General features: G+C 38.4%; 1 protein-coding gene across 1 annotated transcript in view; it reads right to left on the bottom strand.

Moving 5' to 3' along the window:
* Positions 1–730: 730 nt before the first annotated feature.
* PLA2R1 (phospholipase A2 receptor 1, 180kDa) overlaps positions 731–15,844 on the bottom strand; it is a 33,950-nt gene continuing 18,836 nt past the window's right edge. Inside the window, exons 15-29 of the mRNA XM_008947541.1 lie at positions 15,615–15,650; positions 14,909–15,066; positions 12,627–12,691; positions 12,096–12,199; positions 10,640–10,782; positions 9,754–9,871; positions 8,810–8,940; positions 8,094–8,238; positions 4,894–5,132; positions 4,254–4,422; positions 2,771–2,911; positions 2,235–2,351; positions 1,608–1,784; positions 1,162–1,191; positions 731–945 (exon numbers count right to left, since the gene is read on the bottom strand). Coding sequence (XP_008945789.1) covers positions 731–945; positions 1,162–1,191; positions 1,608–1,784; positions 2,235–2,351; positions 2,771–2,911; positions 4,254–4,422; positions 4,894–5,132; positions 8,094–8,238; positions 8,810–8,940; positions 9,754–9,871; positions 10,640–10,782; positions 12,096–12,199; positions 12,627–12,691; positions 14,909–15,066; positions 15,615–15,650 — 1,988 coding nt within the window. The remainder of the gene's footprint in view (positions 946–1,161; positions 1,192–1,607; positions 1,785–2,234; positions 2,352–2,770; positions 2,912–4,253; positions 4,423–4,893; positions 5,133–8,093; positions 8,239–8,809; positions 8,941–9,753; positions 9,872–10,639; positions 10,783–12,095; positions 12,200–12,626; positions 12,692–14,908; positions 15,067–15,614; positions 15,651–15,844) is intronic.

The raw sequence follows: 15,844 nt of genomic DNA, 5'->3' as shown, positions 1-15,844 counted from the left end.
AATGCCTTTAAAGGAGGTTGATGGGATTCCATTTCTGAAATAACCTAGCTGAGAGTTAAGTCTTTAACAGGATGCTGGATGCATCTCAAATGAATGTATTAACTTCAGGATTACAAACCCCATATGCCATTATATCTCTAGACTAATTTATTTTAAAACATGAACTAGGCATCAGACTACCAAAACTCTGACACTCCCAAGTCAAGAGTGACTTCATCTCTCTGCAAATGTGGACATCCACCTGACAAGAACAATAACTGTTTATTTTGCAAATGGAATGGCTATTATGAAAAAAATCTACCCCATAATGCTTGGAATATGTTTCAGAGTTCCTAAATTCAAGGCCAAATTTTAAGGCTGGCTCATGAGCAGATTCTGTAACATATAAAAAGAAAACACAAAAGCCCAAACATTCCTGAAGGAAAAAGTTGCATGACAACGTCCACTGCTCTGGGTCCTTGGACATGACTGCTCCATGTGAGCGGCTGGAGGAGTATTTTCGGTTTCAGGCTTGTTCCAGAGGACCCAATTTCATCGCAGTTCTGCTGTATGTCATCACCTCATCCTGCCACAAAGCAAAAATGCTCCAAGGTAGGGAGCCCCTACAGCGTTCATACCAATGGCTGTGTCTCCTCTGTACTTGGGTGCCCAGGGGACTCCTGAGAAGGAGAAAACCGCCATAGATCATGGAGTTCATATGAAGACGTGACCCTCCGCTACTCCTGATCAATTAATTGTCACTTCTCTCAAAATCAGCAATCAGGATGCTTTCTTCCAAAGCAGGAACATCAGAATTAATCTGTGGCAAGTAAGTGTTTCTGATCCACAGTATCCGGCTGAAGAGTCGGTTGTTCTGTTTGTACAGGCACCACAGGAAAAGGGAAATGGCAGCCAGCATCACCAACGTCATGAGAACAGCCACAGCCACAAGCCCATGGTATGATGCTGAAAGGGAAGGGCAGAAATTGGTATTAAGCAAATACAGCTAAAATTATACATAATTCTAAACAAAAACACATAGATGTTTTATGGAAAATCTAGTATTACTCCTTATATGTCACACATTTTAAATTACAGGTTTAACAGTGAAAAATGTTACTTCACAAAATACTGGCTCAGAATCTGTTACTACTACTTATAAAAAAAATAGAAGAAACTTACATTTTTCAGAGAATTCTGTTGCATCAATGTCTGAAATAGAATTCAGAATGGTCATAAAATTACCTACAGAGCTAACAGAAGTTACTATATATACTCACAGTAAGACTGATACTGAGAAGACAATCTAACTAAAACCATACAAGAGCAGGCTGTTGTTTAACTTTACTCTTGTCAATGGGGTTCCAACTGGCCAAGTTAAATGTGACATAACTTGTTATCTAAAATACCTTATATTTGGCAGAATATATTAACCATTTGGGCATGAACGAGCAGCAGTATTTATGCACTTTTTACAGTACAAATGCATGAGCAGAACTCTGCAGCAGTAGATTAATCCAGCTATTGTCTCCAATAAGAAAAAACTAAGAGCAAGTAAGCAAGGAACAAAGAACATGTAAAACAATGGTTATCAAGACATAACTTCCTTCTTTTATGGAAGCACATACCTGCATCCATTTTACATACAAATCCCTTTTTTTCTCTGCATGGAGATAATTGCCAGACTCCATCTGCGATCCTCAGGCTGATACAGAAATTCCCTTTGAGATGATCAAATTCAGGTTCCCTGATGCCCCAGTTAGAATAATTTAAAGGAGAACCATCAAACCACGAGACAGTCTCATCTAAGGGCAGAAAAATTTATAAATCATTATAAAATACCACAGTATTTTTAGTATAAATATCTCTCTTTCAGTTGGACTTACCCTCACATTAAAAAAATACTGTATTAGGGAATGCCAGTATTTTGGCTGTTTGGCCAATATATTATTTTTTATTTTTCTTGAAGGATTTAAAAACATCCTATGTTGTTGACACAGAAGTCAGTCTGTAGGGCTTCTTTGAGAAGAAAATAATGTCATTCACATGCATGCATACATACTGAGTATTCAGATTTATAATAGGTAATCACCACACAAAGCTTGACTGGTTTTACTACATCATAAACAGGTAATAAGCAGAAAAAAAAATAAATCTCAAAAGATAACAGTATTTCGGAAGATGATTAGACTAGCATTAAAATAACCAAAAAACAAAACAGTCTCACATTCAGTCCTCTTCCACCCAAAACTTACTGTCCGTAACGAGCAGGATGTTCAACCAAACCATCTGCACAGAATAACCAAAATTGTGCAATTCTTCCAAAATGAAGGCATTTTCATCTTCATCTTGAATAGTTAGAAGATTTGATCCTGCATATTAAATACAGAACAACTTTTCAAACGTTTTCCACACCATTAAAATTTAACATCGTGTTTCAAAAAGTTAGTATTACAAGCCTTAATTAAAAAGCTGGAGAAGTCTGGTTACACACGTTCTCAAGCTTGCAAGCTACGTGAAAATGCTCAAGCTGATATAAAACTGTTCTCACATGATTTTAAAACAGGTTTGTAGGGGAAAATATTAAGTTATTCCAGAAGTCAGTATTTTTACATGGAAAGAAATATTTTTTAGACAGATGTTGCCTTCGATTTCATAGTTGTCTTGTGAGCTCCAGTATCATTATCTTGAACTAGAGAAAACACATGCCATGATTTCAGTCATTTCAGAAAATATGGAGTTTTTTTGAGATATCATGATGACATTTTGTAGCTACAACATAATCACTTACCTTGACTTTTACAGACTTCATATGCAGTATCAAAATTTGTGCCCTGCAGAACTGTGGAAAAGCTGTAGCAACTGTTTTTGAATTTGATCCAGGGAACAGTCTTCTCTGAACATAAGCCTTTATAGGCAGTGGGTTTCTTTTCTGTGATAAAAATAACTGCACAGCTTTATTGGCACAACAACATACACATTAATATAACATTCCATGCGCTGTTTTGGAGTAATGCTAATAAGCATTATGCCTCTATTTTTCAAAGTGAAAACCTAGTGGTTGTACATATTTGTATTAGAAGAGTAAAGCTGATTTCATTTCTGATCAAAAATCTTACTGGATTGCAACAGCAATATCAGGATAATCTAAATGGTACTGATGTGCAGAGGGAGTTCTGAGCAAACCGTGGGCACTTCAGAGCACTCTGGGCTGCTCAGCATCTCCCAGAGGGCTGGGGATTTCCAAGGATTGCAGAGTTTCTCTCCACTAAACCACAAAGAATGTCATGCCAAGTACCATGGCACAGAGGAGAGCTTCCCACTAGTAAGCAGCAGCCAGCCTCTCTGGTGTGCAATGTGCTGTAGCAAAGAGTCCCTCTGACTCAGGACAGCAATACAAGCCCACTCTGCGATACCCAGAACCACTTTTATGCAGAGCTGTAGATTCAGCTCCAGTATTTGTGGTCTCACATGAATCTTACTTTGCTACAAAACACAATTTTAAAAAATTAAGTAAACCTTGGGCTGTATATGATTACATAACTTGAAAAACAGAATAGAAAACCTGTCGACTTCACTACAAAAACCACACTAGAGAATAATTTTTGTCTTGAAGGACTCCAAAAAAGCTTTCTGCTCAACAGGTCCAAAAGCTATAACAAGCTGTAGGTGAACCCATGGTGATCAACACTACCCAACAGGAACTATTTTGAGAACTGGATGCTGCCAAAGACTCTTGGCTGAATTCTGAATTCAAGTGAAGCCCAGTTAATTGACAGAGTATTGCAGGAAGAACAACATAGTTTTGGATACTTAAAAAAAAGAGTTGCAAGATCTTCTATGTGCAATCAGTGAAGATGTGATTCTAATTTTTCACTTTGCTCTAAATGCTTCCCTTCTCCCATCCCACAGTTAATTGCAGCAAACTGAATTTATTTCCCTTCGAGATAGGTTATTAACAGTCATCACTCTTCACAGATAATACAGTGTTCACTGAAGAGACAGAGTAAGTAATTTTCCTGTTTCTTTTTTATTATGAAAGTTCTCTTTCCATTCTCCTGTGGACCAGACCTGACGGCAAATATTTCATAGGGAAAAAATAGTTCCGCAAATAGGACTTACAGCAAAGAAATGACAGAATTCTGCTTCCGTTTTGAGTAATACCATCATCATTGTTTAACCTTAAATTAATTAACTTCATTTCATATACTTCCACTGTCTATATGCACATTTGTACTGGCAAAGATTTAATACAAAACCTCACTCTCACTTACTAGGTGGCACATGGCAAACTGCTCCTTGCAGAAGTCGTTCGCAGTTAGCGCTTTTCCAGTGCCCCGAAGTGTCCATGTAAACACAGCTGCCAAAGGCCTGGGACTCGTCATCTTCCCAGAAGGTAAACAGAGACCTAGACCCATCTGACCATTCAAAGTGAAGCCCGTTCTGCCAAAACAAATTTCAGATTATTTTTCCGTTATGCTTTAGCACCATCCAAGTTCATCTTTTCCTGATGGCATCCTCGCCAGGTATTTCAGTATGTCTTTCACACCTCTAAGGCTGGGTAGATCCAGAAGGAAACTGCATCTAACCCACTTTTTTCATCAAGTGATTATTTGGGCCATTGACCAACTACAAATGAAACCACCTAATTTCCATGTTGACACCACAAGAGATTTTTGGTGCGTTTTTAAGTATTTTCTATGGCTTTTAGGTTCAGTAATCATTGCACCATACTGGCTTTCATTAGGTTTATACATTACATTGCAAAAAACCAGTTAGGGCTCAAGCTTTCCAGGGTTTCCTTTTCAGATGTAAACTTCCTGCGACTCCAAATGAATTACACAATTCATTAGCTTGTAAGTGGAGAAACTGCTTTGCAGCATCACGTTGATGGCCAGGGAGTCCACTACATACATCTGGAGTGAAGAGGCCGATCCAGTGGTCGTAGCCCAGCCGATTCACGACGACCGTCAGGAACGCCTGCTGATACTGGTCTGTGACGCTGACCAGCTCCGCACCACTGGCCGTGCAGGCTTTCAAAGCTGAAGACCATGTAAAATTCCCACGTATTAGTTTATACATTCTGTTTCCATACTCTAGTGTATCTGGCACAGGGCGCATTTCAGAGGCATTGCTGACATGTCTGGATTTGTCTGTTACAAACAGAAAGAAAGGATTTTTTTTTTTTTTAACAGCTTGAACATAGCAGAACAGCTCCTAAAAAATCACAACTATCCTTAAAAACAAATCTACGAAGTGTAAATTCCTTCGCCTCAGGAAGGCAGTGTGAACTTTAAAAATCAAAATAGGACTACTATAACAATATCTGAAATTCTGTCACAGCACGAAACTCAGCAGAGGAGTGAATGACTTTTAATGTTTAACAAAAGAAAAGAAAACCTGGTTGGAGTTAGTTCCACTGACTGGGTCTTTTTAGGTCAGTAAGAAATCGTCTGGGATCTGGGCATATGTGAGCTGCAGAGTGCTCTTATCCCAGATACTTGGCGTGTAATTTAGATTTCCTCTTTTTTTGACTCATTATTTTTTAACAACTTCCAAGGTCAGTTTACAGCACAAAGCCTGGCCTCACAGATAATTGTACTGGCACAACTGAGAGGATGACAAACTGTGGCTCATGGTCCAAGTGCATGCTTGGGAGCTTCTCAAGCTTATTTTTGCTACCCATGAGCAAATGTAGGGAAGATCAGAGTACTGGGACTTAAAGAGAAATCCTCTGTGTGCAGAGACTTAAATCTCATTTTGATGATAAACTAACATAGCAATGTCCCAAAAAATGAGAGGAAAAAGCAGATTTTTTTAGATTTAAGAAATAAAGAGAGTCTCCCATTATAAAACAAAACAAAAAACTGGAGAGAGAGATCATCTCAGACCTCAGCCTAGTCTGTGATTCTGCTGCGCTCATTTTTCTACAGGAGGCAAATGCCTTTGCTAATTTGTATGAATGTCCACAGTATACTACAAATAAGATTATAAGAATAAAACAATGCCCCAGTTTTAATCCTTTTTGTCAGGCTGAATTAATTACTTCTGTCTGAAAAACTTCTCTGTGATTACGAAATGAAGTGGCTGCATTGCTACAAGGTGGAGTGGTTTTCAGCTTAGTTCCCTTTGTGACTAAGAGACAAGGAGTGTTAACAAGCTTCTTAAAATACTAAATCAATTTATTATTTGTCACTCACAAAGAGTTTAAAATTAGAAATTTCTGAGCAAGAAAAAGTTCTGCTCTTGAGAAGCACTCTATTTTGTTCCAGCTTTCAGTGTGTGCCAATACTTAAAGACAGGAAATGCAGTAAAATGCTGACACAGTCCTAACTCAAATATCACGAAGAGATCAGAGCCCTGCCCAGATCTCCTGCTGGTTTATTTCATTTCAGTCTCCTACAGAACATAATTCAAAAAAAGGGGAGATAGGCTACAGACAGGATGGCAGAAGTAAAGCACCAGCTCATCTTTCCAGCAACTGACAGATTTGTTTGGACATTTGAGCAAAGTTAGCAGTTCGCTACTACCAGCAAGAGGCTGTCTCAAGTCTCCCTTCCTTGCTTCTCAGCTCTTCCAGCTGCATAATCACATACACAGGTCTGGTGTTTGCCTGACCCTGCCCTGAGCCAAAACAGCCTGGAAAAGCTGCACAAAACTAAACTGATTAGGGGAAAAAATATAAATAAAGGGGGCGGGGGCGGGGAAGAGAAATGTTTTCTGCTGAATAGGAATCTGAACTGATAGTTTGGGAGAGTGCCATGGGTGTCACACTTGGGAGGCAGGACTGGCCCCATCACCCCAGAAGCACCCTGCTGCACATGGGGCGGGTGGGCAGCATTGGGCCCTGGGCACAGTGTGGCCACCATGGCCCTGTGATGTTTAGCTGGGGCCCATGGGCCAATCTCACATCACCTGGATAGGAAACATGGGTAGGGTCCTGAGCACCCACTGCACCCCAGTACCCCTAGGTGCCCTACGGCGTGCCCTCCTCCCTTCTTAACACCTTTTCCATCTGTCTGAGGCAGCAGCGAGGGGTTATAATACCTCTCAGTCAGGAGGTAAACAAAACAAACCAGCAGGAAAATGCATTCAGTTCTTTTTTTCTACACTATGTGCAGGATTACGCCAGCACTCACCACAACTGTAGTTCATAATAAATTATGTCAAATATAGCTATGGTTTGCTAGAGCCACATGTGAGCACTGCCCAAAGCTCCTATTTGTCTATTCTGCTTCTCCCTCTCCCTTGCTTCCCAGGCAGACAGCAGGAAAGTATGGTCTCTTTAGTCCCAGGGCTTAACTGGGAGGTGATATATAAAGTTGAGCCCTATAAAACCACCCCCACAGTAAGCACAGCACCCAAGGACACTCCTCACAGGCTCCAGTTACAGCCCTTCCTTTGCTCCAGGGTTAATAATTTGCTGCTGGCCTATTTTGGGAACGTGCTCTGGCAGCTTCCCTCTGGCTGAGCTGCAGCAGAAGCCAGCTGAGCGCCCGGGGGATGCCAGCGGCTCCGATCCGAGGGGTAACACGGGGATGGGACTTGAGGAACCCAAACAATGCACGCTCCCCACAACAGGTTTGCACTTCTGGCACGGGCACTTCATGGTAACAGAATCAGAGGAGCGTGAAAAGAAAAGCCAAACTCTGCCTGATCAGCCGGTCAGTACGCACTATTCACAGAGGTACATGTCCCAGCCTACTCTCTTCTGATATTGCCAGTCCCACTCACCCTCCCACAAAAACACATAAAAATAATTTTAAAAAATATTTTCATCAAAATTACCCTCAGTTTTGACTTTTGTAATGTCATGCAGTTATTCTGCTGCCATGACAGAAAACATGAAACTTCATCTCTGTTCCTAAGATATGCAACAGAAAGCTGAGTTAGGAAGAAAACTGAGAACGTAGTTCTAGAAATTCCATTTACATCAGAGCTATCGATTTTTAAATAGTGTAGAGCTAGTATGTCTAAATATTGAAGTTAAAAACTATCCTAGAAATCTTTCATGTTCCTGTTTTTTTAACAAGCACCTTCTAGATGAAACTAAAGTAAGATGAAACCAATAGAGTAAGAAAAGATAACAGAAGCAAAGCAACCAAAAATCTTACCCTGAGTCTTTTGGCAAACAAATCCATAATTTTTCTGACAGTTTTCTAAGTACCATTTTCCCGTAAAATAAAAATTAGGGTTATTTGATACCAATGTACACAGTGGAAGTTGTTCTTGAATATCTGCTCTGTTATAATGCTGACTCTGCAAAGAACCCAGAACTTTACATTAGTTTAAAATCACTTTGTGTAAAAACAATGCATAATTATTACGTAAAATTTGGAAGAATAATTACCTGAAAGTCACTATTATAAATATTTAGGTAGAACAATGAACACTCCCATAAACACAATTTGAAATAATAACCTCATAATAAAATAGTCACAAGCATTCACTGAACAAATTAACTGCAAAGTACAATATGGACTAATGTGGTGTAAAACGATGTATTAAAATAAGAAACTCATAATCTTTTTCCTCAGCTTTGCTCAGACCCAGCATATGATACTAACTGTATAATTCAAACTCTGATACTTAAAAGCATTGTAAGAGAATGTGACTACAGCCACAAATTACTTCAATAACTGTCTCAATAGTGCCTTTTTTGCTACTTCTAGTTATGCCCATGAATCTACACCCACAGTAGTAGTTTGAAGTTGCAAAAATTATGAGAGACCAAGTTGCTGTAACAAATTGGGCCTTGTCTTTATGGCAGTCATGACTATTATGGATAAAACAACTTCACACTGTCCTTAAATCCCCTGGAAATACTCACATGCAATACTTCAACTGGAGACCAGTTGGAATACATTGAAGGCTTTTCATTAATCCATTTTTCATAATCATCACTCTGTAAACCTATCCAAACACTAGTCTTCCATCCAAATAGATTCATTGTTATGAAAGCTGGAAAGTGAAACAGGAATAAAATATAGTTACCTGGTAGCTACTTAGGGATAGATGAAGTCTTTTCCAACACACTAAAGCACTGAAAAATTTAATTACTGATAAATAACATAAGTTACTAGGAAGTAAGAACATGAGCACCATTTCAGGGTCATCTAACTACAAATTCACTTAAACTGATTAAATTTCAGTTGGATTAGGATCTAGTCCATTAACGAATAAGTCTTCCAGAAATGTTCGCAGCAGCTTGAATAGCATAAGTATTAGTTCAGGGCACTCTTGAAAAAGCTTTGCTCAGAAAGTGACTGTGCTCTAGGTCCTTCACCAGCTTAGTTGCCCTTTTCTGAACCAGTACTTCCAGTACCTCTATGTCTTGTATTCAGATGCCTAAAATTGAACAGAGTACTTGAGGTGTGACCTCACCAATGCTGAGTACAAGGGGACGATCATTTCCCTAGTTCTGCTGGCTACTAATATAAAATAAAAAAGATATTGCTTTTATTACAGTGTGATTTCATCAGGTAGAAATTTAACATAGCAAATTTTTTAATGGGTATTCCATTATATTTTTGTATTTCTAATGCATGGTGGTAAGCACACAAAATATTGTAATTACTTCTCAAAACATACCCATACTGCTCAGTGAATATTAGAATCTTTGCATTCTGGGAAACTGAGAAAGAGAAACACTAAAAGCAGTGTAACCATGAGTAGGATCTGAATAATCTTTTTTTCTAAATCTGCATCCAAGATGAAACTTCATCCTAGTAAAGATGAAATTTTATTTACTTAACAATCTTTTCAGTACTCTACCTTGCTCTAGTTCATCTTCAAGGGAAGCAAGTGACCCCTCATAGCTATTGCAGATCTCTTGTGCAGAGTACCAGTCTTTCAGATGCTCTGGATCCTTTGGAATTTGTATTAAAAAGCACTGTTTTAAAAAAAAAAGAAAGTGCTTATTTTGTTAAAGAAAATATTTCTCATTCACTAAGAGTGATCGCTGAAACATTTCACATGCTGTTACTGAATATGAAATAGTTTCTATCCTGCAATGGACCTCTCCAACATGCGTGGTATCAGCTTTCAGCTGCGATCAGGCTTGGATTCAAATCCATTGTTTAAAGGAAAACACAATCTGGGTTACATTTATCCTTGTAGTCACTGCAGTTCAGTGCTGGGATAAATCCAGCCACATCAATGCATGTTGCTATTAAGGAACATATGCATTCAAGAGGAGCCTGATGAAATAATTGTCTTTCAACCTTCAATTGGAAATAGACTTGGATGAACCCTATTTGAAACAGCATCTTTTGGAGGACTGCAGCAGCTACAGATCCATTTAGTACAATAAGGGGTCAGAGATCTGGCGTGAGACTCTTAGAATTGTCGTAAGTGGAAAAGAGAGGATGGAGCAGGCTTTTTACAGCAAATGCACTAATACACTTAGATAACTTTTGCATACATGAGTATTCACTTCCTTGAACTAAAGTAAAATTTTTGACACCTTTAGACAACTTCTGTGCTCAAAGCTACTTAAAAGCTGTAAAACTTTGTACCACTATATCAGTAGTTACAAACCTAAGGGCTTTTCCAAATGGAAGAAAATCTTCTGATATTGAATAATCTTTAAGAATTCCAATTTCTGTCATAAATATGGAAAGCATTTTGAATAATCAAAAAGCAGAAAAAAATGTTTTACTTTGGATCCAAAGTGCAACCAGCCTTTTGGACATACTCCTTGTTGGTTCTCGTCTTTTGGAATCTCTTTCTCTATTTTCCACGCCAAATTACGTTTACAAATACAGGGAAGAGAGACTGTACAGTTTTCATCACCCCAAAGTCCTGTGTAAAATGAAAAAACACAGTTCAATACTGGCTTGAAAATTGGAAAGGGTTATTTTCTTAGCTAGCTTAGATATTGTTAAGAAGGGTACCTCTTAGTGTTTGAGTAATGATGAGATTCTACATCAAATACATTTGGACAGTCCATAGGGTTCATAAATTTATTCACAGTTTGATTTAATTAAGTTAAACCAATTCCTCTACACTGAGATATATAACATATGCCTGCATCATCATGTATTTTAAAAAATATTAGTTAAGCATAAAAAAGGAAATGTATAGAAATGATGCCTTCCAGATAAAATAGTTTGACTTCCTTACATTGAAAATTTTTGGCAAGATCCAATTACTGACATAAAACACTGACCTGCTTAGGAAGAAAATACATTTTTCAGTGCACTCAACATGTTGACCAGTTCCCATCTGCTGGCCAGCTGAGGGGGGAGGGTGGGTGTCTCTTCCTTTTATTCCATACTAACTATAGTAACACCAAACTCAAGCATTCGAAAGTCATGAATCAAAACCACTAGATTATTTGTGGAAAAAAGAAGCTTTTAATATTTTCAGATTTGGCTTTTGAGGCTGAGATTACAAGACTGAAGCTGGATTATTTTCTTTCTCTTCCCAAATACAAAGCTGGATATTTTTTCTTTCCATGGAACCTGAGATGTTTACTTTATCATATGACTTGCGGATCTTCAGAAAATAGAGACTGTGAGATGACAGAAATCACTGGAACCAGCAGCCCTATAAATTATTTTTTTTATTACTGTAGTAAAATATAGAGCTATGTGATGATGTAAAGGCTAGCACTAAAAACACAGTACCCAAAAATCCCTCAGCAAATTGGCTTTGGGATCATAAATAAGATAGAAACCTGAATATTTAAAGTTGTGTGCTGATAGAAAAAGAGTTTATAAATGTAGGAAAAATTGTGCTCAGTCCATCTAGCTCATTTGGTTATGAGAAAAATAACTGTGAAAACCAGCAATGCATTAACATTTTTCCTGTGCCACTTAACAGATTCTCAAGTAAAACTAAAGTATCGGTATTGCCGGGATATTTGTATTTTGACATTAGAGAACTGGAACTGTTAATATACTTTTAAATCCCTACAACTTAGTTGCAGAGCATACTAATGATTTTTCACTATTCTTTTCTTAACCATAAAAGTTGTTATGCAAATTATAACCATGTAACAAGACTTTGATATGGACTGCATTTCTTGAGAGCAATTAAAAGAAATATAACTCCTTTGGCCAACAATGGAATCAAGCCACAAGTCCTGCAGCAGAAAGAAACATAAAATAAACCTGTTTGTGATGAAATGAAGCCACATCTTCTTCCTGGTTTCTGTGGATCTCTTTCCCATCCTTCATTCCAGTTCTGGTATGTTACTGGTGATTCATCTCTCCAGCTGCACAAAAATGTTAAGAGTGTGGTTACACCTTTTGCTATCCTTACCTAAAAATACACCTTTCATTTAAAGTGTCTGTAAGGAGATACAAGGTAGAAAGTGCTCCTTTATTAATTGTGCACTGAAAAACAACAGACAACCAACAAGGCTGATACTAACATCTTTGGCTTTTATCTTTTATAACCCTTTTAGAAGAAATACTGTAACATGGAGATACTTGATTATCTTGAAGGTCTCTTCCAACTGAAATGATTCTATGATAAATGAAGGTTAATATATTATGAATGTTATTTACATGAGAATCAAAGTTGTCTCCTGAACATGCCACTCAGTCATCAAACTATTTTAGGCTCCCAGGGTGAACAGAAGCTCCTAAACAAGGTGTGCCAAGTACAACTCAGAGCAGCTGAAGTGTAGGTATTCTTACCGAAATTCAGCACTGAGGTTTTCTGCATGCAATCCAATCCACCAGTGAACGTCACTACTCGAGAGCTATAAAAAAAAAGTTTTGCCATATGGTTAGCTACAAAGCATTAACAAACTCCTGAAGTCAGGCTCTGTATTCAGACAAATAGCATCTCCACTGGGTTCCACTGGGAAGAACAGGTGTTAAATCCTGCCCATGTTAATTTATGCCACTTCAGTAAGGTGATTCACGTAAGCTGAGCATGATTTAGCCTCTAGTTTCTACTAGATTGCTAATGTATCTTCTGTTAACTAGGAATTTACAGTTTTAGGAATTTACAGCCTATCTGGCTTGAAAAGGACTATGGTCTTATGAAAGAGTTTGGTTTTCCTCAAGTTCTAAAACAAAACAGTGAATATTTCCTTTTAGCATTAATATACTACTTGTCCTTCATGTTTCCAAAATGTTTTCTACAAACATTTACTGACTTTGCATAGTCATACAAGAGATTCCTATAGACGCTTTCCAGACTGATTGTTGTTCTCATGAAAGGGTCTGGACCTCCACTCCTAAAAGGCACAGTATTAAGGAAAAGTCACAGAAATAATGTGATTCAACCAGCCATTTATTATTGCTGTGCTGACTTGATTCTACCTTAAACTATGAATGGGCTTCACTTCAGGTTTAGCTACTCAGTAGTCACAGTTTTGGAGTCTTTGGAAAAAGAATCAATGACAACAACAATTTCTGAATGTGCAAGACACTGGAAAAGTCATCCCGTCTCTGAGAGGCATTTATTTTTTTCTAGAAACAATTGAAGCGCAACATGTGTTGTGGCAGCCCCACTGTCCTTGGATTTCACCCACTTACAGCTTATAAACCAATATCAAATGAAAAAAAAAATAGACATTTCAGACAAATCAGAAACTCAGGAATGCTGTCTGATTTGGTATTACCTGGCACATGAGTTCAGATTTCTAATCACAGCACTCAGCCTACACATCACCATTTTTAAAGAAAAAGTGAAAAACTGATCTCAAATTCCATGCTAAATAATTTTGACCAAGTTTTCTAATGACATACGCAAAGTCTGTTTGGACTGCTGTTTATTATTTTAGTGATTAACACCCTTAGTCCTGCTTCCTCAGGAGATCTTGTACAATCATTTAGGGACACACTTGGCTGTACTGGGAAAACTTAACCAAAGGAGCAGGCTTTAAAACAGCTGCATATCTCACATTGCAAGACAAAACTTCAAGGAAGTTAACCTGATTTCCAAGTTCAAGGTTGTCCACCACATGTGAAATAAACCTTTCTCTTTACCCCTAATTACTTTCATAACGTTGGGATAGGAAGCTGGTTTTGCTCCTCTTGGGTCTTTTGAGGCAGAGTACTCATTAGCAGAGATGATTCTGCAGATTCTGTAACGTTACTGACTTCTTTAGCTAAATAGGAGGGATGTGAGACATTAGTACAGGAAGAGAATTATTTCCAAAGTAAAATGTCTTTTAGATTCTACCTCGAGCAACAGGCAGCTAGATATTCTAGATATCAGTACAGGTTAGGAGATGCTCTGCTAGAGAGCAGCTCTGTGAAGAGGGACCTTGGAGTCCTGGTGGACAACAAGTTGTCCGTGGGACAGCAGTGTGCCCTTGTGGCCAGGAGGGCCAATGGTATCCTGGGTTGCATTAAGAAAAGTGTATGCAGCAGAACAAGGGAGGTCCTGCTCCCCCTATACTCTGCCCTGGTGAGACCTCACCTGGAGCATTGTGTCCAGTTCTGGGCTCCCCATTTCAAGAGGGACAGAGATCTACTCGAGAGAGTCCATCGAATGGCTACGAGGATGACTGGGGGACTGGAACACCTGCCATATGAGGAGAGACTTGGGGATTTTTAGTCTGGAAAGAGAAGACTTAGGGGGGATCTAATTAATGTGTATAAATATATCAGGGCAACCTCTTCTCACTTATGACCTGTGATAGGAGAAGGGGCAATGGTCACAAGCCACCCCAGCATGAGGAAGAACTTCTTTAGTGTAAGAGTTCCAGAGCACTGGAACAGGCTCCCCAGGGAGGTTGTAGAGTCTCCTTCCTTGGAGGCTTTTAAGAGCCATCTGGATGCGTTCCTGTGTGACCTGCCCTAGAATAGATGGTCCTGCTCTGGCAAGAGGGTTGCACTCGATGATCTCTGGAGGTCCCTTCCAACCCCTAACATTCTGTGATTCTGTGATTCCAAAAGATGAAGCAGAAAATAGCCCGTTACCACCTGAGGGTTTATTTTTTCAAAGGGGTAGTTTTTGTTACCTTCTTAATTTTGTTTTGAATAAAGGCTTGTTCACCAGAAGAATTTATTGTTGCCATTCCACTGCGAAGCCAGCCACAGACAAACTCGTACATTTCCCAGTCCGTAGGACTGACATGGAAAAGATATTCTGCTCCTTGGTAATATGACCAAGGCAGTTCTAGAAAACAAGCAAAAGAGTCAGTGGTGTGCAGGAGTAAAAATTCAAAAATTCAAGTCCCATTCTTCATTACCCCCACTGCCCAACTTCAACCGCATGTCAGGGGAAAAATATGCCACAACTATTTTATTCTACAGACAACTATATATTCTGCACGACAGTGCAGAACTGTATTTAACATACCAATTTCTGAGGAAAAAAAATGCACTATGAACTATGAGTAAATTTTAATTCTATCCTGTAGTAATGCTGTAGTATTGAGACTTGCCCAGCCTTTGCAAAAGAGCAGTTTTAATGTGATGGAGAGATTATCAAACTCCTGTGCTCATTACTGGCAACGTTTCTTTACCTAACTGAAGTAGTATCTGATGTTTCAGGGTTGCTAAGCAAAAGAGTGGCATATTTTGATCTGTAGCAACAAGTTCCTACAGAATTACTTAATGAAAAATTTTAATGCAAAACATTTTAGTTATTTTATTTTTACTAACGGCTTAAATTTTATTTCCAAGTTAGAATGTCTCAAGACGTGAAAAAAAAAGTTTTCATACCAGCTATGTACCAATCTGGATTCTTTGGTTTAACACCTGCAAAAATACATAAATAAATTAAAATATTGCTGATAAAGAATGAAAAGAGAGTTTTCACTGAAATTGCTTTCTCCATGTGGTAAGGATTTAATAAAAATCATGAAGACTATTGCTATTTCTGTTCAGGGACAAAAAGAGGAGTTAAACATAGAATAAAATAAAATAATTGCCACACTTGCTAAACAGCAATT

This window comes from Merops nubicus, unplaced genomic scaffold, assembly GCF_000691845.1.
Source record: "Merops nubicus isolate BGI_N331 unplaced genomic scaffold, ASM69184v1 scaffold2239, whole genome shotgun sequence".
In the NCBI taxonomy this organism is placed as follows: Eukaryota; Metazoa; Chordata; class Aves; order Coraciiformes; family Meropidae; genus Merops; species Merops nubicus.
Note: the sequence above shows the minus strand (reverse complement) of the source record. Positions and strands in the feature narration are given on the sequence as shown.